This window comes from Electrophorus electricus, chromosome 5 (genome assembly GCF_013358815.1).
Source record: "Electrophorus electricus isolate fEleEle1 chromosome 5, fEleEle1.pri, whole genome shotgun sequence".
Taxonomy (NCBI): domain Eukaryota; kingdom Metazoa; phylum Chordata; class Actinopteri; order Gymnotiformes; family Gymnotidae; genus Electrophorus; species Electrophorus electricus.
This window is the reverse complement of record NC_049539.1, coordinates 17083361-17106694: the sequence shown is the minus strand read 5'-3', so window position 1 is coordinate 17106694 and position 23334 is coordinate 17083361. Positions and strand designations below refer to the sequence as shown.

General features: G+C 42.5%; 1 protein-coding gene across 1 annotated transcript; it reads right to left on the bottom strand.

Moving 5' to 3' along the window:
• Positions 1 to 163: 163 nt before the first annotated feature.
• On the bottom strand, positions 164 to 23314 carry sart3 (spliceosome associated factor 3, U4/U6 recycling protein). The gene is made up of 19 exons (XM_027009264.2): positions 22859 to 23314; positions 16458 to 16584; positions 15392 to 15499; positions 14734 to 14918; positions 14198 to 14303; positions 12629 to 12753; positions 12319 to 12474; positions 10160 to 10298; positions 9881 to 9988; positions 9657 to 9734; positions 9267 to 9325; positions 8766 to 8875; positions 8378 to 8490; positions 8090 to 8166; positions 6963 to 7131; positions 6369 to 6814; positions 4032 to 4184; positions 2847 to 3034; positions 164 to 2190 (listed from the first exon to the last, which is right to left on the bottom strand). Exons 1-19 carry the CDS (start codon positions 23045 to 23047, stop codon positions 1980 to 1982), a joined length of 2847 nt encoding a protein of 948 aa, XP_026865065.2. The 5' UTR covers positions 23048 to 23314; the 3' UTR covers positions 164 to 1979.
• Between the last annotated feature and the right edge of the window lie 20 nt (positions 23315 to 23334).

The following is a 23334-nucleotide window of genomic DNA, read 5'->3' as shown; positions in this document are numbered from 1 at the left end:
TGCTTAGTCATCCACTGGTATTATGAGGCATCATAGCCATCTACTGTTCATGTACATTTAGAACAAATGTTTATATACCAAACTGATTTAATGCAGCAGTAAACAAAATGTAGCACATGCTGGCCTTAAAATGTATGAACTGGATACAACACAAAACCTCACATTATGTTCAACAACCACATATTTTAATTGCTTTAATAAACAATTTAGGCCTGACAATGTAAAAGAACAGGAAAAAATACAAGTGGGGTGGCAGAAACCATCAGTTAAACTTCAAATTCTTAAAATGAAACAAGAACAATTTTCAAAGACAGGACACAGATTTGGTAAATAAAATCTGAAGCACACACTAACCTATTGCAAATTAAAATAATAACGAAGACCAAGAAATAAATCCCAAGTCGATACTGAATACCACTGTTTTTTTTGTTTTTTTTCTCTTTTGAAGATACTTAACAAGACATTCCAACAGCACATTTCTCAATACTATTTTAGGCCACTGTGGTGATCATAAGCAAATACATAGAGCTACTATTTGTTCAGATCAAAATATACAAACGTTTTACAAAACTATGGCCAACCACCAAGGGAGGTGAATAGTCAACAAATACTCCATTAAAGGAACTGACTGGTAAGGAAACTTCTTAATAAGGGGTTCTAAAACTAATACACTATTGACAGATCACTTAATAGTTGGTAAAAGGCTCAACCCTTCCACATTGATCCAAAAAAAAAAAGCCCCACAAAATTACTGACTCAGATGCTGACATGTATATATAATTACAGTATAGGGAATGGGTATGTTCAGGCAAACTAATGTGGAAGGTTCTAGCGATAAACAGCTGCATAGATTCTTATACATAATGGTCGGTCCATGGAGAAAGGGAATGGTCCAAGGCCATATCACAGCCAGACAGAAGAATTCTACACCCAATTCAACCAGAGCCCAAGAAATTTTGTAATCCTGGAAGAAATTCTTAGTTTCTCTGGATGGAAACTTCAAGATGAGCTCTAGAATTTGAACCAAGTTCTAGATTCTTGCAGTCTGGCAATGGAGCAGACACTCTAGGCGCACGTATATTCTACCATTCTACAGCCAATATGGTGCCAGCAGGGTAAGGCAGGTTTGAAAGCTACGTATTAGCCAGTAGGGAGTATGCCCTAAACACAGGGCTAGAGCTCCAGCCTTATGACATACATGACAATGCAGAAATCTGTGCAAATGTTTTTAATCTCAACCAAGTTCTGAATGAAAGCACTAGGATCTTAACAAAATGAAAGTCTACTTAGAAAGAATTATCAAAAAAGTGGGCTGCTGTTTTTTTACACATAGGATTTGAACAGCTGACAACACTTCTGGTTTTTTGTTATGTGAGGACATTAAAAGACCAGACACTTTGAAATTTAGAACGCACACAGAGTGAGCATACCAGGGTTTTATTACTGCAAATAAATATTTTTTTTTACAAATGCAGTTTTAATGTTCTGTAAAGCAAATATTTTTTTTCTGCCTTGAACAAAAGGCAAATAGTGTGTATTGGCTGACCAAAGCAGTCTATAGAGAAAATAACCAGTATATTGATGGCAAATACATTTGAAAAGCACGATTTTCTCATTTATAATACATTTCTAATATACTTTCGTAGCAAATAGCAGGTTTTGCATATACCTTATTTAAAACAACATGGTTCACATGGTTGTTTTGACATCTGGTTAAAAAAATACTCACTTTGAAGTCTTCAATCTCTATAACTTCCCCAATCAGATAAAGAAAGAAAAACAAATGACCCACTCATCTCTATTGACACTGTGTTAAAATCACCCCCCCCCCCCAGAATTCAGGAGGTGTTTCACATATATACAAGAAAAAGAAAATCAAAACATCTCAGTTTCTTCCTCCTGGTTGTAATAAGGACACAGAATGGCTTCCGACACAAGGCAGGTGCTTCCATCGTACTAGACTGCTGCTGCGTACAGTTTTACTTTTTCAGGAGCAGCCTGGCGAAGTCCTCGTTGGACATGGGCTTGGCTGGCGCACTCACCCCCGAGGCAGCGAGGCCTGCCTGCATCCCGTCGCTCATGCTATCCTGCTCCTTGGTGGTGGTGCCGTTCTCTGCTTTCGCCTCCGGGGTGTTCTGCCGGTGCAGGGAGCGTGGGAGTAGCGAGACCTGCGTGCGTCCTTTCCCACGGCTGAAACCACACCGGGAAGCAAGTAGAAAAACAAATATTTTTTATATATATGTTTATATTTTTTTATTTTTTATTTTTTTTAAGTGCTCTTTAGGTATAAACAACTGGCAAGTTGTAGGACTGGCGCTGAATATACTGGCAAGTGAGTTGTTAAATGGTCTTTTGTGATTTTAAAGGCCTGTTATTTCAGTACTAAAGGCTGGATTGCCACCTACTGCCATTCCTGAAAGATGCTTTGAAGTGTTTGTGGAGGTTTACACAGAATCTAAAACACACAAACTAAAGAAGTTGAAAACAAAACCCTTGATATTTCACAGAGTAAACATATACCAAGGCCAAAAGGACTCATTGGTTCAAAAATCCACAGAGAAAATTTTCTGACTTGAATGGAGCATTGTACAGGACAAGGTGGTAGAAAAATAACCCAAATTATTATTTTTTTCCACTGCAAAAGGTACGATAACACTTAATCAATTCAATTACCAAATCGTTATTACACTGCAACCGAAGTACAGTCATCTGCTCCAATCACTTAAAACTGGTTTAACTGATCACATGCCCTCGTGTCGTCTGCTGCAAGGTCCTAGTCATCTCTGACACTGTACAGAAATTGCCAGCACTGGTGAACCCCGTTTCAGATGGTACTCTGTACTCACGCTCCCTGCAGCTGCCGAGGCATCATGGCTCCCAGCACACGCCCGGGTGTCACCTTGGCATCCAAGTTCCGGGCTGGAGGATTACTGATAGCGACCGACAGGGTGTGGCTGTCCAGCTTGGTCCTGTCCATTTTCAGCACGGCCTGAGAAGCCTGTGCCTCATTTTCAAACTCCACATACGCAAGGCCCTGGAGAACATGTGCAGGCACACAGTTATTCTACAGGGAGGGCTGTAAGAAGCATTACAATTAAAAATGACCTGCATCGCAGAGTGAACAAATAATACAGCCTAACATGGGTAATGAAGAAATCTCCAATGTCCTTCATGTTTTTCTTCGCTTCTTGGCACATTTGTTTTTACCCATTCATCCTCTCAAGTCAGCTGATTTAATTCCTTAAACTTTTAAAAATGCAACTAGGAATGGAAATAGTTGAGCATTTAATTCTTGTTTACACTTAATTATTTCACTTCTTTTCTTAACCTCCATTAGTCAATACACTTGAATTATTCCTCCATAAACGAATATGACTAGACTCCTTGATTTTAGTTTATTCTCATCTACCAGTTAATTTTCATCTGAAAACACATGCTGAAACCGATCATTAAATCAATCCATATTGTAGTTTTAAACTGTGTTGTCTCCATGTCAGTGTGTGTACGTGTGTGTGTGTGTGTGTGTGTGTGTGTGTGTGTGTCGGAACAATGAGCACACTTGATTGACAGTCCACTGTCACGATTCCCAGCCTGTTACATGACTGAAGCAGAACAGAATATAAAGCCGCAAGCAGAGAGAATCAGAATTACACAGCCATATGTGTATTATGTAACTTATCAGTGACTAATGTGCAAACAATTCACATTTTGTACCTCATTCACAGGTACTGATGGAGTAGTATGTTTTTATCTTTTCCATCATAATGACAAAACTATAGACACAAACGGTTCAGTAGTTGGTGAACTACCATTAGCAACCTGCTAGTGTCCTTGTGGTTAATGCCAGCTGTGTAAAGCTTATATCAATTGTTAGGTATCTTGGCAACCACATTATTAGACCACAATGTATGCATTAAAGTTCATAATTGGGAGTTATGGACTGTCTGCACAAGGTGGTTACGGTAACATTCAAAGAACCATTTTTACACAACTCGCATTACTGCGTTGCCGAGGGGGGAGTGTGCCGTAACCTTGGGTTTGCCAGAGCGGTTGGTGACCAGGCGCACAGCTTTGACTGTGCCGTGCTCCCTGCACAGTTCTTCGAGCTTCTCCTTAGTGCAGGTGAAGGGCAGTCCCGAGATGAAGATCTTATGCTTTTCCATCGACGTGTTGTACCTGAAGACCTGTCACAAGAAATGAGAAGAAAATTAATGAACACTGCTCTGAAGTTTCTAGGACCGCATTCTCCATTTCAAAAACACTATGAACATTGTGAACCTTTTAAACTGTACCACGCTGCTATTGTTAAACCAGCAAGCAGATGAACTACCCACATTCTGAACAAAACCTCACAGTAAATGTAAGTGCTGTCTATACTGCTGAATGCACCTGTACCCAGCTTTTAATGAATATTCATACATATCTGTACAGCATGTGTCTCTGCAGGTCACTCACTTTATTAGATAAAACCTACCTTGCAGGTTATACTTATAAGCCATTTTAATGAGACAATCTAAGCAGACCAATTTGCTCCTGTTTTAGACAGACTAGACAGTTTTCGACTACTCATTAAGACTGAGGCTGCAAATTTGGTAACGCATGTATGTGAAGACTGCCAGATAGGAAGCTAGCTAGCAAGCTAAAGATAAACACCAATAAATCTTTAGCATTCTAGATAACCCCAGCCTCTTTTCCACCGTAGAGCCGAACGGTTCTGAGTACGGATAGTATTCGTTACAGACACACTTCCACATGAACAGATTGCTTAGAAACTCTGTTCATCAGTTTTCTGAGCTCAGAGTTACAGAACTGTTTGAATGGGATAGCATAGGGATTTATTTATTGGTGCTACACAAACTGAGGCAAGTCTCATCTTGGTCCCTTCTCTCTGTCACCAACATTCAGCATTGCATGTCTTGTGATGTTTTGCACATATAAAAAAAACAAAAAAAACAACAGTCCATACAGCTCCATGTGATCCATCTTGTCAAACATATGCAGCGAGCGACTGGAGCACATGCCACAGGGAATGAAATTTTTTTTAAGCTCATCATAGCACTGGATTGTGGGATAAATTTACCAATTAAGGATAGATATAATGCCTTAAAATTTAACCAACTTCATATGCATCTTAAGTACCCTATTTAAGACATTTTTTCCACAAATCCCACCACCACCACCTCTTCAAGGTATTGGCTGACAACAAGACCAGTAAGGACCCTGTTCATCAATGGGAGTCTCCAACGTCAGGTGGCGTGATATGCTGGTTAGTATTTAGTCATCATTCCTAACCTACAATTCTAATCCTAACCTACAATCCGGTTGACCTCAACCGGACATGTTACGACATTCCCCACAGGCAAAGTGCCACGCCACAGCCTGAGCAACATAAACTGTATGCAAGGGTTACCTGCTCAAGTAACAATCACGGGGAGAAAAGACAAAGGGAAAATGAGCCAAGTCGAGAAACACTGGAGAGGGATGCAAGCACATTAGCGGTCCTTAGCAACAACTTTGCAACAGCGACTGCATCTATGGCCATCTCATCTTAGTCAGGACCGATCCTGGTTCAACCAGCCTGCACATTATTTCATGCTACATCCAGATGACCATAAGGATAAATGTTGGGACATCCCTGATCTACATCGTTGGATGAGCATCCTGGAAGAGCATTTTCTAATCTGTGGACACCTCATCAGACATGTGGGTTCAGCAAGCCAAGGCTACAAGCAGTCCCATGGAGGGCAAAACTGCAGTATGCCAAATGGCAGTGGGTGCCTTAACTAGCTGGAATTTAAGAGAACATATCCTTGGACCATGTCAAGTGGAAAGCAGCATGCAAAAAAGTGGACACTGCACAGCTGCAGAAGATCACTAAGAAGAAGCACGGCATATCTTTATGCTGATATGAATGTATAATGTGGCTGGAATTTTTATATTTTTAAGGGGGCAGTTTTGGTTAGACTAAAACAAACCATTGGATTAAATTGTTGGATTAAGTGTGAATGCATCCTTTTGAACTCTCTAGCTCAGTGATTAAGATACTCGACTAGTACTAGGTTAATAGTTTAAATCCCACCGCCACCAAGTTATCAACGTTGGGCCTATGAGCAAGCCCCTTAACCCTCAAATGTTAGTTGTATTCATTTATAATTGTAAGTCGCTTTGGATAAAAGCATCAGCTAAATTCCATAAACATAAATGTTAATTCCACTGCAGGGCTGAGAGTTGTCTGAGCATGGGAACACCGTGTACACATGGTATGTCTAATTAATGTTTGTTTCTTCTAAACTGGGTGGTGATTGAATGCAATCTAAAATCTGAAAACCTAAAGCACATCTCTGGCACATACTCTGGGTAGCAGGTACCTTAAATTCAGGGTTTTTGCTCTTATCCACGCAGGGGGAGACAAACATCGGTCTTCCGCCAACTTCCTGTCTGTCCAGCTTCAATGCTTCTTGGACAGCTAGTTCGTCCTCAAACTGCACATAGCAGTAGCCTCTGAACGCGCCCTTGGCTGTAAACACTGGCCGCACCTGCACGACAGTCCCGCAGCCTTTGAAAGCATCCCTCATCTTGTCCTCAGGGTCCTCCAGGTTGAAGGATAAATTGCTCACAAATACGCTGTTCGAGTCTTTGCGCTGCTCAAATGAGGCAGCATCTGGCATTTTGAAGGCCGATGTGGCCTGCTGGTTCCTCTGAGCACCTGGAGGCTCCGGTCTGAAAGGTGGAGGAACGCGCTCAGTCTCCATCTGCTCCTCTGTGGCCACAGAGTCAAAATCTCCATCGCCTCGAGGTCTCTTACAAGCCAACTCTGAGAACACACACAGTTTTTGAAACTTCATATGTAATATAATTAGGCAGTTATATGGATCACTTATATTGACAGGTCCTGTTTAGCCAACTTGGAAAACGAGGTTCATTCTACTTGAGGTCAGGCCTCGTTCATTCCCCACGCTCACCCGTTTCCTCTCCCCATTCATCTTCACACTTGTCTTCCGCCTTCCGCTTGTCTCCCATCCTGTTAGATTTCTGGTTCTTTTTCTGTGCTTTCTTTTCAGCCTTGACCTTTCGCCGCTGTTCAGCTCGGTCTTCCTCCTGCTGGGCTATTAGAGCCTCTCGCTCAGCCACCTGCACAGAAGCATGGCATCAGATCAGACACACCCTCACGCACACTTTGACTGGACGAAACTAGCAAGTACAATGTTTTAGATCGGACGAACAACTTCGGAGCACAGACTACAAAGAGTTAGCGGTACAACACGCTTGAATACGACTTTAGGTCAGACCAGGCCACTGCGAAAGCTTCAGGTCAGACATGATAGACCTGAATACCAAAGGCTGAGAAAAACAGAAAACTTAATTTTCCTCTCACAGAACTGTCATCCATCCCTGCAAGTGCCTCTCACTGGAAGCATCGTGTTTTCACTAACTTGTCACTGAAATATAAGTGCTCTCTCTCTTCTTTCTCTGAACAGTGCTGTGACGCATTTCTGAAAAGAATTCAAGATCATTGAGCTTAAGATATCTTAAATGAGTGAGGGAGTGTGATTCACTGTGATACTCACTCTACCATTTGACAATTATCTTCTTGTTATGATGCTTTTGGGAAACCAACATCAGTAACAGGCATGTGTGTATGCATCTGCCCTGGTACAGATAGCAGAGGGAGAGAGAGAGCTCGAGCCTCATCTCTACTCAGGACAGGACAGAACAACGCCATGTATGGCGCTCCCTGGTCACTTCCTCATTTCAAGTAGCTCAATCGAGCTGCTTAATACATTTAGTGCATATAGGATGCAACAATGGCACTACAAAAAACCTGCATGAATAAAGAGGTAAAAAACTAAAAATAAAAACACGTTTCGGTTTCATTTAATTAACCAATAATTAAAAGAATTTTTGAAGCTTAGAAATTTCATAGCAGAGAAAGAAATTGTATTCTGAAAGACAGGTCTGAGAAACCTAGAGGTCTCTTGTGGTGTTTGTAATTATTCAGTACTTTTAGAAAGCAATCATATAGTAATCGCATGTATCTAATGGGCAAGCCAAAAGCAGCACTGGTTATTAAGGCATCATGGGATCTAGCCTTTGCTCTCTGCTCTTGCACTCGATTCAGCCTGGACTCCGTCTTCTGCACGGCTGCATCCCAGTCCTCCAGAGAACCTGCCACAGGACACAAGCAGTTAGGTCAGATAGTGAAAGAGCAAGAAACAGCAAGCAAACAAAGACAGAAAGAAAACAACAACAAAAAGAACTGAAGGCTTGATGTCCTAATTTACCTCGCTGGGTCATTTTTAGAATATAATATTTAACTGTAATACATACCTAGGTTTAAACTCTAGGTTTAATGTGTGTCCATAAAAGAAGCACTCACCCTCCACCCTCTCAAACGTGAGGAGGACCTCGCACACATGCTCTGGGTAGTCTGATGTACACTGCACTGCCCGGTGCAGAGCTTTCCTACAGTGTACAGCATCTCCATATGACCTGAAAAAACACACATACACACAGTTTGTATGCATGTCCTAATATTACAGCTCACCAAAGCCATAAATCCACTAGCCAACAGTGTTCGTTTGCCATTTTGAAAAAAAATGCTGTATAAATATTTTTAGAAATTGCATGACTGAACAGCATTAAAGGGAAATAGGACTTATTTTATGCACAACAGTCTGCTACTAATAAGAAACAGTAGGTATTTTATCCCTTTATGTTTTACAGGCCTTGCTTGTTCATTTTGCTTTGATCGAAATAACACTGACCTCTCCAGGTTGTAGTACTCCAGCCACATATTGGCATATTTAGCATTCCCCTTTGTCATGATGCTATCCCACAATTCCCTCGCTTTTTGCATATTCTTACAGTGCAATGCCTGTCAAGAGAAGGACAAAAATATATGCACACACACACCCACAAACACACCACAGTAGGTTAGGAGCTAGAAGAAACATGGTCACCACAAGTGATCAAATTGCAAGGTGGACTGCAGCAGATAAACCATTGTAAAGTACAGTGCAGTGCTGCAGTTTATCCCTCCAGGAAGAACCAAATACTACGACCAGCCTAGTTCAGCCACAAATATTCAAAACACTGTGAATAAAGGAGGCGGCTCAGAAACCCGTTTCGCAAAAACAAAACATGGTGATTATTGATTAGTCACATCTGGCTTCGGTTCATCCTTAGCTAGCTCTTCCGGTCAAACTACTCCACAAAGGTGTGAGGGCAGGAACTTGAACCTGGAGGTGCCGGCGGTCTCTGCTTACCTCTATCCTGGCCCAGATCTGCATTATCGTGCAGGACAGATCCCCACTTTCACTGAAACCTGCAACAACACAGTCGAGTTATTCAGTTACCATAGTGACAACAGAATAATGGAGGCGAGAAAAGAGAAAAAGAAAGAAAAATAAATAAATCAATCAATCGAGTGCATCTATTTTGTTCAGGACTGACAGATGACAGTGATTTATTATGAGTGAACACATTTCAAATACCCAAAAAATAGATACTTTTGATGTGGCAGACATGGGGAAAAAAAATGCAATGCAGTAATTGTAGCTTTCTGTGACTGACTAATTGCAGAGGACCAACCGATTTGTGAGAATTTAAGTGTGTAGTCCTGTTTAACCTGCACACTCGCCCAAAATGTCACTTACGTTCTTCCACGTCTTGTTTCAGGTAGTCAAGAGAGCGTGAGAAAGCTGCCCGCAGCTCCTCAAGCTCTCGGCTCCCCTCTGCAATCGATCAACAATTACTCACTCAATAATCAATCAATCAATCAGTGTGCCAACAAGCAATGAGGACAGGAAACACTACAAAAAGTACAAAAGGTTTAAATCCAAGTGGTAGGAGAACAGCAACGTGGACATTGTGTTTTCACCTTTGCTGAAATCAACACGTCTTCTCAGGTAGTCCAGGTATGACTGCCAGATCTCCACATAATCGGTGGCCTGGATGAAACCAGCACTCAGGGCCTTCTCAAACACATCTGGGAAGAAATGCATCCAAATAAGCCTGAGCACAGAGTAATGAAATAGCACTAATTTACAGCAGGACTAGAAAGATGGCATCTAATAAACACTAACAGAAGGGAATAGGGGTAGGGTGGGGGGGGGTATTTCATTGACCAATCAATTATTGCTTTCTACAGCGTGAACACCTGACACTGTGTGATGCTCCGCCTTATGCCTCTCCAGAGCCAGTAGGTAGCTCTTCCATAAGCCCATGGTCCAGGGGCAGTTCCGGACGGCACGCTCATGACAAGATAACACCAGCTCTTTGATCTTCAGCTGTCGATCCTGCAGCAGGGCCATTTAGATATCGGATTACACAGTGTATGGAGGTATGGAACTTTACAGTGAGAGCAACTTAAGGCTTAATGCAGAAATAACTCTCTTTTCTACAGTTAGACCCAGGAGGTGACAGGCATATTGTAGGAAACCTACATGATTAATTTGCTTATGTGCTCAGCTGGAGAACCACCTCACACAAATGCACATGTATTAATTTTTTTTTTTAACAACACTCATAGAAAGTGCCAAATAGTTATTTGCAATCCCGTAGCAGTCCTAGTATCCAACATTTCATCCAAGTTTTTCCATGCACAGATTTCTGAGATAGGCTCAAGATGATATTATACCTCGCAGTGGTGGCATGTTTGTATTTCATTGCGTCTTTCATCTCACTGTATAGAAGAAGTGGTGCGACACAGGAGATCTCCTAGCCTAGCGCCATGAGTCTTCCCTTTGCTAGCGTTACTGCACTTCTGATGTAGGAGAATGTCTCCTGGAAGATGTCACCGATGGCTGACCACAGCACGGCACGCAAGGAGCCTGGAGAGTCTGCACTCTGCTTTCCAGTTCACCTCCCACATTTGCACAGGGAGAGGAGGTGGGGCACCTTGAGTGAACATTTACACAAGCCTCATCCTGTCCTAACAGAGCCATTTTTGTGCTCCAACAGCACATCAGATTTAGTCTCCCCTGCAGAGGTAGCCAGAATATTCTTTTTTGCTTGAATGTGTCCTCAATCCATTTTTTGTGACCAAAAATGGCATTTCTGTCTCATTTGATAAAAGAAGACAAAGCAAAGCTCCAGTGGAATTTATCAACAGGGCATGTTCTTCTGGTTCCCCATAAAATCAAATTCCTAAAGATGCATTTCTTGAACCAAGACCCATACAGATCTTTTTGTATCATGGAAGGTCCATTTTTTTATAAACATCATTTCAAACTGCTTAATTATTGCCCCTTTTCAGTTCTTAATAGCTGCCATGCAGTTTATGAAGGTCAGCAACCAGTCCTCTCACTTTATGTTCCCTGATCTTGCCCTATTTAAGCATATCATGACGATTCATAAACATAGTTCATGAAGATTTTTCTCTTTGAAAAAAATTTTCCTATATATTTTATGGTGAGAACAAAGACAAATGGCATTTTTACACTGCATTTATAATCCATATTTACAAAGCCAAAATATCCCCAAGTACACTATAACACACCAGGCCAAAAGCACCAGGGGGTCTTGTAATGTAGACATGCCACATTTCATGACAAGCTGCCTGATAACAATAGCTGAAAACACTACGTAAACAGTACAAACACCACATTGTTCAGTTATGCAAGGCTGTGATCATTTTATTCACCTCTCAGAGATCGAGCGGGTGTCTGATGGATTTAATCACATTACATTTGCTCTTAACGCACCAGGCAGCCATCATGGGCACTTTCTGAATCAAGGTAAATAGCCGAATGAGGCGCGAAACCTGGTGGTCACAGGCAGTTATGTCAGGCGAGGCAGTTGTCAGGTTACGCGCAATAAAAAAAGCCCCAGTGAATTAGGCGTTTGGTTGCTTCTGTGGCAAGGCATCTCCTCTCCGTTTCTGTTCAGGTGGTTTTTTTTCCCGCTCCGTGTAGGTAAATGCACCCTTCCCATCCCCCATTCCGCAATCAGTCTCTCCCTCCACTTCCCACCCATCCGTGGTAAAGCCCCCAACACTATCTCGAATGCACCGAGGTTGCGATGCATTTGTGGCTTGTGCATCTCATTACCATGCCATTACCATCTCATAAAAATGCTTTCACATAAATTGAGGGAGGCAGCACATATACAGGATGTCAAAATAAGAGTGTATGGAGGTGGTTGTGTATGGGTGAGTGAGAGGAAGAGAGCAAGAGAGTGAGTGACAGAGAAAAGAATACACAGCCAAGTTGTATGTCTGTGGAAATCTATGAGTGACTAAACATATTTGCATCACTGCAGAAAAAGCACCTTAAGTGGGTTTGTATGAGGATCTGTTTATCTGAGAGGACCTCTCACCAGATAGGCAGTGTATTTGGCCCAGAGGTCTGGCACTAGGCAGTTCTCAGTCAGTGCTCTTTCGAACACAATCTGAACGCGAGCCGGGTCTCCCTCCTTCATCTCGTAGTCGATGTAGCTCTGATACTCCCCCAGCTTGGGTGGCTCGGACACCAGCTGCAGCGCAGAGAGAAGCACCCGAAGGGAAACTCAAACAATGCCATGGCAACCGTTCCAAACGGGTGCGGAACAGAGGCACAACACAAAACAGTACAAACATGTATGTGAAGTGGCACCTTGGCACATGGTGCAGGGTGTGTGTGTGTGTTACCAGGGCCTCCTCGTAAGGTCGTCTCTTCTCCAACTGCTGCAGAGCACGCTTATAGTGCTGGGTAACTGTCTCTGGGGCACCCTCGTCTGCCCAGTCAGAGTACTCCGTGTAGGTGCCCTCCATATCTGCACAGCAACACACGCTTATCACAACCCTGGCCTACATACCAGTAACACTCAAAATCACCATCCCAGAACCCTTTCACGTCAACCAGGAAAGTCCAAAATCAGGACCCAGATGCAGAATCTGCAAGTGAAAGCGAACGCTGATGATGATGATGATATGATGAAGATGATGATGAAGAACGATGAGATGACATCACACCATTCATGCACATTTCCAGTACTTCACTGTTCGGCTGCTTTATAAAAAAAATTTCGTGTCAAGGTCCTTTGGAACAAAACAGCCCGTTTCTGTCTTTGGTTAGCCAGCCCCAATCGTGGTGGCTATAGTAGCTATGCAGAGATACAGCCTTCTTACAAAACAGCACAAAAGCAGGGGAACAGCGAGCCAAGATGCTTGAGAGCATAATCCACACTTTGGCCCCATCAGAGGAAAGAGAGCGAGAAGGGGGGGGGGGGGGGGGGGGAGTCCTGCAGCTTGCTCCACTACATCTCTGCTGCTTTTGCATCCATTAGAGAGAGAGAGAGAGAGAGAGAGAGGAAAAAAAAAAAAAACATGGCAGCCACAGAGCCAGACCATCTGGCTATATGCAGGTGGATTAGGCAGCTCTTGGCTTGGGCCACCACACTGTGAGCTGGGACAGCAGAGATGTTATGGAGTTGGCGATACACAGCTCAGCGATGCCTGCGAGCACCTGACAAGTTTATGCACGGTACAAGGCTGGAGAATCCAAGACCCATTACGACGCCGTGGTTACCAAGCGAGCTTTCACACTAAAAATAGAACAAGGGAGAAAACGCAATCCCTAGATGGCCTTTTTTAGTTTTTTTTCAAGTTCCATTTCTGTGCGAGTATCATTTGTCCTGGGTTCTGCTCAACAGCTTTCTGCTGATTAAGTACAGAACTAAACCGCAGCTGGAAAAACTAAATCATTTGTATGAGCTATCTTAACCATATCTCTGATTGGGTGTCTGCATCTCCTCCTGTATTCCGGCATTATAGCAAGTCTGCTTGAACATTGCGAGATGCCACTGGCCGCACGCAAGCAGGCACATGCTATCCGGCAGTGGAAGTGGCTATGCGTACAGCGGAGCATTAGTGGGCGTGGACGGCACGTTAGAGAGCGTGGAACAAGCGGCATGCCAAACCAGCACGTTTTTTAATGTGGACCAGTCAGTGCTGCTGGAATAAAACTGCACTCTGGGCAGAGAATTTTTTTTTTTTCACTTAAATTTGCCATATGAGACTTTTGTGTTCTGTTTCATTATTTATAAAGGTAGTCAGTGAAAGGGAGAGCAAGACTGAATGAGACTGACTATGAGAAAAAGACAAGAAAACAAGACGCGAAGGTAAAGTGTGCCAAAGATGCAAAAGGAAAGAGACGGAACGATCTTTCCCCCATCAGACTGTGGGGGAGAGAAAGATAGAAGATAATGGATTCCTCACCCATTAGAGGTATGGCCAGCTGGCGCTTGAAGAGTGTATGGATCCTCTCGAGCTGCACATTCAGCTGCTCCTGCTGCTCTGGGCTCGGAACGCTGCCGGGAGGGGGCTGCCATGGCGACAGAAGAGTGGGTTACCATTCCATCCTGCCACAACGGATCGCAGCTGTCCAACTGTGCGGCAGGAGCTTCGTCCACCTGTCCAGAGTTTGCCCCAACACGTAATGCTCCCCAACACACACACACACCCCCCGTAACCTACATTAGCTGTCTGGCGACGGGTGCATTACTGTGCAGATCAGCGGACCTCTGAGAGCAGGGTAGGATGGCTAAATCCTACCAACACACATTTTAAGCCTCCATCTGTGACAGGTCTGTCATCACCAAAGCTCTTACAAGAAAACAAAAAGAAAAAAGTTCCCCTAGCTTTAACTGAGGATTCTTGTCTATGTCACAGTCATCAACAGGATGCCCAAAGGAAACACTGATCCCAGATCTGCCCCTAAAGGTGTGGCAGACGTGGGTGTGGGTGTTTAATACCTGCAGGGTGGAGAGGATGGCGATCTCGAATTCCCGGTATGCCTCCCACAGGGCGGCACCCTTGGTCATGTGCAGACCCACAGCTGTCAGGGCCCTCTCGAAGATGGCGCGTGCTCGGTCCATGCCCCCTGATGCTCCCATTCCCCCTATGGAGTACTGGGCATACTCCAACCAGATATCCGGGCCTGAGGGCGGGAGGGGTGCGTGCGTTAAAGAATTCTCCCACCAAAACACATTCCCTAAAGGACATTCGTCAATGGCTTTAACACTGTTGCTGTAGGAACTGACTGGGCCGTCAGTCTTTTTTTTAGTATTTTATTAATCTCTCACTAATCTGCTGAAGGGGAAAGCAGCAACTTTGCTTTAAAAACCCTGCCAGGTTTTTAAAAATAATTTTTCCACAGATCAGGAATTCAAGATGAAGAGCACTTTGGAGGTAATGTTATAAACATACTGTTGTCAGAGACAATGAATTTAGCAAGTCAACTATTATATATGTGGACTCTTGGGCCAAAGAAGAAAGGCCATATTCAGAAAAATGGAAAAGCTAAGAGTGGTTTCCAAAAGGCTAGCAGGGAAGGTCAAGCGAAAGTCCCGGGCAGCAGCAGTCAAGTTACTGCTCATTCAGTTGCTTCTGTGCAAACGGGGCCCATCTTACAGATGTAGTCCTTCACGGCCTTCTCAAAGAGGTCGTAGATCTTCTCACGCTCCGCCTCCTCGCCCTCTGTCAGACCAATCTCATCCTTAAGCCAGTCCAGCCAAATCTCTGCATGGGCAATCAGAACACAGCGTGAAAGCAGAGCACTATGCTAATAACACAAGTATTCCAAATGCATACTGATGTTACGCCGCAGGCAAGAGCTGCATAATCTGTTTGTTCCCAAGTTGTTCCTGCAAAAATTTATTTTGCAATAATTATATAACTGAAAGCTGACAATTTTTTTTATTGTGTGCTCTGGGCACAACCCAAATGAGCATTAATAGAGCCACAGCGTGATAGTGCCCATATTATGCACGCCTACTCTCAGCTTAGTTTTGAGTTAGATGTTATATGCGCCAGTGATTCTTAGACCCAGGGCTGAGAAACATTTGCCCTACACACAGTATTTCAGACCTGTTGCTATCAGACTTGATAATAAAAGGCAGGGTAAATTAATGAGTTTAAGCAAGTCAGGGAATAAGGTGCCCTTAAAATTGCACCAAGTTAAGACTACCCAAATATTAAAGGAATAATTTGAGAATCTTATAGTGTATGGCCACCATTATGCTAATAGGTGCTCATAACGTTTAATTACTTGTTAGGCCAATCTTGGGTCTGGCCTATAAGGACCACTGCAAAAGAAGCAAAATTTGGACACCAAAATCCTGGTTGTTTGACAATTTTTAAGTCATGTCAAATATAATTAATTACTTGTTCTTTTTCACCAAGCCATTTGATCAACAAAGCAGGTGCATATGATAGAATACCTTCATACACTGGTCGCTCAGAAAGTACAGGAGACATTCATGATTTCTCTCACAAAACATTTTTGCCCTTCCACTTCCAATTCATAAACCTTACGTAACTTCAGTCTTTTCGTCTCCACGGCAGCCAAAACAAAATGTCTGCTTCAGAAGAGCTGCTACAATTTGTCCTAAAGCTGCCAAGAGAGCAGCAGGCATAATAATGGAATGTTTTCTAAACGTCAGATAAAGTAGAGTCTTTGCCAGTTTGTGGTGCTGACCTTCGGTCAGAGGGAAGAGCTCGCTCATCTTCTGCCTGGCCTTGCGGAGCCGGTGCAACTTCCCCTCCTGCCTCAGAAGTTTGATCAGGTCCACGTGGCAGTTGTAATCAAAGGCATTGATCGACAGCTGCAAAGGGAACAGCCATTAAAAATCAACCTCATGCAATCCACCCAGTTAAACCTATCACCCAAGAAAAACCCACGGTAGTCACACAAAGCAGCATGGACAGGATGTAGGGTAGATTAGGTGTGTGTTTTTTAATTCACATACACACCACAGCAGCTGCAATATGAAAACCCAAAACAGCAGATAACACGACAATTAGAACCAAACACTGATTAGCATATGCAAAGTCTGAAGCAAAAAGCATAAAAGGTATGGCAAATAAGATCAAAATACATCAATCAACAGCTGCAAAGTTGAATTAAAATTACTCTGTGTTAATGTTGCAAAATGTTAAATAAATTAGTTAAATAAAACTGCTTTTCCAACCTAAAGATTAAAAAAAAACAAAAAACTAACATGGTAGTTATCATTACTCAAATGCATCACATTACCCTAACTTGTTCCTTTTAGTTTCTATTCATTTGAGCAATGTTAGCATATTTTAGAGAGGAGTCAGATCCAGGCCATGAATCTAATCAGTAGAAGGTTTCTAAATCTCCTACCCATGAGGCTCAACAGAAAGGCCTCCAACGAGTAGTGAATCAGGTGCACTGTACTACAATCAGGTCTTTCTTGTTAGAAATGGCACTACACATCAAAAGACTGCATGCTGATTGAACTAAATGCTCACCAATGTTTTGGCTGAGCACTCTGTGAGAAAGTCACAGGTTTTAAGAGAGACAAAGCATAACTGACTGTGACCACAGAATGGAAAATTATTTAGTCAAATAAGGAGAGTTCAGTACATGGTACTGACATACCGTAAACCTCAGACACTGTTGTCACTGTCTTCAAATGTAAATACCACATAGGCAAAACAGGGCAGTAAAATGGGCCATTTCCAAAATACTACGCCATTACATAACAGTCATTAACAGTCATTAACATCACCAAATTTTACATATTTATTATGCAAGCCCATGTTCCAACCCAGGCAATACTAAAACGGACCTGCACAGCTGGAGCTTCAACAGTTTTGCACGTGTTGAGAAAAACAAAATGAAAACAGAGCAACAACAATGAAAATGGCAGGCTATATACAATAAAATGTACCCTTCCAGGCTGTAAAGGGGAAACAGGGATTTTTTTACACCCTTCCCAAAGAAGCGAACTCTCATATTTAAAAGGATCCCAGACAGGTTGTTAGTTTGCTCTGCAAACACTGAATAGTTTCTCAAACTTTACACATCTGGAAGGCTCTGCTCCTCATTTACACTGAACAGAGGGGCAGTTCCAACTTTACAGTACATTCTATTTATTTGTGATGCCCATCATATAAATCTACAATATCAGATTTATCCTCATCAATCCAAGACAATTTAGAAGCTAGCTAGCATGTTTGGTTATCTAAAGCTAGTTAACTCACTAATGTTTGCATGTCCACCAAAGTGAAAAAACAGTTATGATCTACAGCTTTTCTAGCTACAGCAGCTAAGCTTATACTTGAACCAGAACCAGATACATGAAAGTCCATCATTCAGGCTTTAGGCATCATCATAGTTTAAATTTTATTTAGCTGATCACTAACCAGTTTGTCAAAAATAAATACATCATAGATCAAGGTTAGCTACGGTGTCCCACAGGGACCTGTTCTAGGACAAGGGACATCCCGATCTGATATCAAAGATCGGTTTTGGGCATATTTTCAAGGCACATTTTAACTGATCGTTATCGGCTTTATTAAGCACAAACCTAAGCATGATCCTTTGTTTGCAATCCTTTCTGATCACACGGGTTTCACAAACAGAAAACAGAACATACCTAAACTGTCTGCAGTGTGGAAATATTTTAAACTGGAGAATGAAACAAGTCCAACAGCCACATGTAATGTCTGCAAAGCAAGCATTTCACGAGGCAGAAGAAACAGAGCTATGTTCAATGCCACCAAAAAAATAAACATTTGGTGGAATACAGTGAGTTTACTCAGGTTAGCCAGGCAAAGGCTGCACCGAAGTAACATGCACTAGAGGAAACTTTTAAAAGAAGAGAGAAATTTTCTCCAGAACGAGACACGGCCAAAAAGCTTACAAAGACGGTAATCGAATTCATCACATTGACCAGCCTGTCGCTGTGGTAGAAAGTACAGGTCTTTGTTGTCTTTTGGAGCATCTGTATGTCATACCCTCTCAACATGACATTTCAGACACAGCTCTACCGAAGCTTTACAAGGTTCAAGACTACATACAAGGTCTTTTATCAAATGTGATTGCTATTGGCTTTACCACTGATATTTGGAGTTCTGATGTTTCCCCTGATGTCATTACTTAGTCTTTCAGGACACTGGATTCACTCCAGTTTTGATTTAAAGTGTGCGGTATTGCACGCGTGGCAGTTCTGTGTGTCTCATACAGCAGAGCATATAAAACAAGCAATGGAGATGTTGAACACTTGGGAAATAGACAAGCAATGGGTCCATGTCAATTTGTGGCACAATTCAAGAAATATGAAAAAAAAAAAAAAAAAAAAGGATATGACAATGGATGACTGTCAAGCATATACATTGGATTGATTTTAATAACTGTGATGTACTTGAAGTGTGCACTGTGCAATAGTATTATCTAGGAATATATAAGAATCTGATTGAGACTCAATATCAGAATAATCTCTATATTAAATAACTGAGATAGGTATCAGGACAAATTAAGTATGATCAGCATAGCAGTGGAAACTTTGTTATATGTCTCAGCCAAACCAGAGGACATGCATCATCTTAGGAATTGAGGTATGCGTAAAGGAGGTCAGACACTGGATGTTGAGAAACTTTCACTCACTTAATCCTGACAAAACAGTAGTGCTTTTATTAGGCCCACAGACAGCTAGAACCTCACTCTCTAATTACTTAACGAACCTCAATGGTCTCCCAATCACATGTTCTTTAACAGTTAAAGATCTGGGAGTGATTCTAGATCCCAGTATCTCATTTGATGCTTGTTTAAATAACATTTCCAGGACCGCTTTTCTCCACCTCAGGAACATTGCAGAGATTAGGAACATACTCTTCACATGATGCAGAAAAGCTAGTCCATAAATGTATTACTTAATGTTTGGACTACTGTAATGCCTTACTATCTGGCTGTACCACCACATGCCTAAACAAGCTCCAGATAGTTGAAAACGCAGCAGAGTTCTTGTTACAACTAGACAGTCTGATCACATTACCCTTATCTTAGCTACATTACATTGGCTCACAGTAAAATTTTGTATTGAATATAAAATACTTCGTGACCTACAAAGCACTGAACAGTCTTACCACTGTCTCACCTTAGCAAACTCCTAATGCATTATGACCCGCCTCACCTATAGGAAAAGGGGCAGAGCCTTTTCCTACAAAAGCTCCCACACTATGGAATAAATTCCTGTAAATGTTCCGAGACTCAGACACAGTCTCAATATTTAAGACTAGGCTGCAAACCTCTGTACAGTCAGGCATTTTATTAACTATTTCCCATCTTAGGTAAAGGAGTAGATCTGCAGGTCCATGGGCATCACGAGTTTTGGTACACTGGGATGTTATGATGCTGTCACTTCATCTCTCTTTTGTCACTCAAGTTTGTTGCCTGAGAGCACCGAAGTGCTGATGTTCCAGGGTGCTCTCATGCCTGTGCTTCCTTCTGGCTCTTTCCTTTTATCTGTGCTGCCATAGCTAGATCTGCTGGAGTCCATCTTTGCTTTTGCTGGTTCATTATGATCTTAGGGAGTTTTTCCTTGCCACGGTTAGCCTTGGGTTGCTGACTGGAGGCTTTACATGTGTAAAGCTCTTTTGTGACAACGGCTGTTGTAAAAGGCGCTATATAAATAAATTTGACCAATAGTCAACCTGTTAAAATCAGTTGTCAGAGAACTGAAAAAACCTCCATGGCAGGTTCGACCATATACAGCTAGAGGCTTAAATGCTCCATGGTTTTAATTTACTTTGCGGTGTTGTCAAGTTCAAATGCAAGTAGCTAGTATAGGTAATGTTAGTGGCCACCAAACATGAAGTTATGTCAAAGTCAAACTAGTTAACTTGTTTGAGTATTGAAATATCCTCCAATGCACACTCAAACATATTTGCTTGCATGCCTAAATGCTCCATGGTTTACCCCTCTCCATTAGATATCAGCTGATTTTGACCTGTAAATTCTGTGTGAGCCATTGCAGTGCCTCACTGTAAACCAACAAATAGAGCAGAGCTTATCAATTATTCATGAGCCCACCAAAACAGGTTGCATGTATGAATGTATAAATAAATACATGCTTGTTTTATTCTAAGGCTAAACCAACTGGGCATTTTTCACCCCTGACCAAAGTCACATACCTTCTATACAGACATCAGAGAACAATTTAAAATACAGAATAAATTAGTTGTAGGGCTCTTTCACATCATTATCATGTAGCCATTTAGTGTGTACAAATCACATTTTAAATACACTTGTGAATTAAGATAACGCATTCTGCAGTATCTGCAGAAGAGGCTTGAGTTCCAGGATACTACTTCATCTGAAAGGACATCTCATGATACTGCGTGACAAATTATTTTCTCATTTCCAAACCACAGCATCACAGCCCCTAGTGTAGAGTTCAAGGAAAGGTAGGTTTATCCAGGCTATGCATAGAGAAACCTGAAGCCTACATGTGCTCTCAGTTGACATGTTTTAACAAAGAATACGAGCAAGCGACTGAATGAATAAATAATGTCAGGATCGTGAGAAACATTGTTTCTACCCCTACTCCTGTCAACGTGCGTGTTTTCCAACTAGGGGAACCGTCTGCTGTGCTCCGCGGTGTTTCCTCATGAACTGTGCGCAGTTGTGGAGAGGCGCAGCTGTTCTTGCCAGCCAAAGTACCGGAGCATGCGCGCACCGACAACCGTAAAATTTAGCCAGATGACCCCATCACCACCGTTCGATTAAAATTGTCGGCCTGCATCTTTGCAATAACAGTAAGTTTGGTGCACTGAAGATTGTGCTGAAATCGGCTCAAAAGCAAAGTCAATTTTTAAAAAAGTATTACCCCTTACTACCATTCTTCCACACGCTGAACGGGGCAAGAGATCATACGGTGTATTGTGAATGTTAAACTGCTGGATTAGATGTTTCTGTAAACAATAAAAAGGGGCAGTATAATTATTTGTCTTGTTAGCTACAAGAAGCTACAATCGTGTGCAATTACATGAAGTCCATTTCCGCGACGTAGTAGCTAGCGAGTTACCTCGCTGCGTCAGGCTCGGCAACCCCCATGTAACTGACAGTCCCGGAGTCGTGACACGCAGATGTTTTTCTCTCATTCAACTACATGAGCTGACTGAGCTGCAAGAACCACCGACTAAACTAAGGCTCTAGTACAGAAAATATTTCAGACAGCAACGCACTAAGTAGAGCCGCGACAAAAAGAACATCACGAATCAAATCATTAAAATAAACAGCGTTGCGCAACACACAGACGACCGCTCGCTTAACCATTTGGCAGTCTCGCTCCTCTTGCCATTTCCAAAAGCTAGCTAGTTAAGAACAAAACATAACCGTTTTCAAAAGTAGCTGCTTTAATGCTTAACCACTCTTTTGATGAAAATCGCCAATCCAAATATACCCGTTTATGCACGCCCCCGAGCCTGCGATGCCCCTCGAGTGGCGCGCTGTTTGACCATATGTGTAGCTAGCCAGCTAACTAGCCAGCAAGCCGCTTCATTTGAGGCATCCGACGCTCAGCTGATAAATGCTAATGAAGTTTACAATGCAGACGAAGCTTGTTTAAATAAATTTGTCTTCCCATTATACGGGAAATTTGCCTCATAACATTTCCCAAAGGTGATCAAATATACAACCCGGGTGATACACACAATGCTAGCCAGTTGGCTGGCTAACTCCTCACTGCTAGTACACAGCTAGATAACTAGATAGTTAACGCCAGGCTAGCAACACGCTAACTAGATAGTTAACGAAAACTAGATAGTTAACGCTAGCTAGTAACACGATAGCGAGCTTCGACAGAGAAGCTAACTAGCTTAGCTAGTTGGCGAACAAATATACCTCGCTCCTGTTTTCCGAAATTGGAAAGACACAGCTAGCCACATAATATCCAGGGGAAGTTTGTACATAAGCCACCATTAGGACATTTTTGTCGGTGGGATCTTAAAACGTGTGGAGTTTGTAATCATTTTGACAATTGCGCACCTCAGTAACCCAGAGCCATCTAGCAGGTTAGCTGCGCGTCCATCACGCCTCCATTCATTCTCCACTACACCGAGCTAGCATACCTGTTCTTCCAAACGCTGAATTTCCGCCTCGTTTTCTCGCTCGTCCTCTGACGTGTCGTCCTCTTCGTCCTCAGAATTTTCGACACCCATTCCCTCTTCCTCTTCTGACTCCATTTCTCTTTCCATTTCTTCAGCCTCCTCTTCAATATCTGGCAACAACGTCTCCCCTTCGTTTCCAGTCGCCGCCATGTTGCAACTGATCTGCCTGGCAACAGAGTGGGTTCGCCCAGAGTAGAGCCAAGTTTCGCAGATTAGCGATGTATCAAGATCAGATATGTCCTACTTTGTGCAGATACTGTCATGAAACGACTACGTTAGAATCAGCAACAGACCGATCCCCTTTGGAGAATGATCATTAATCAGCATCATGGCGCTGAATTTTCTGAATTGGGAAGAAAATAAGCTACTCAAAGATGTGCATCAATACAAACGTAGCTCCCCCTGCCGGCTGTGAGGGGAACTGCCGTTGTTGTCTC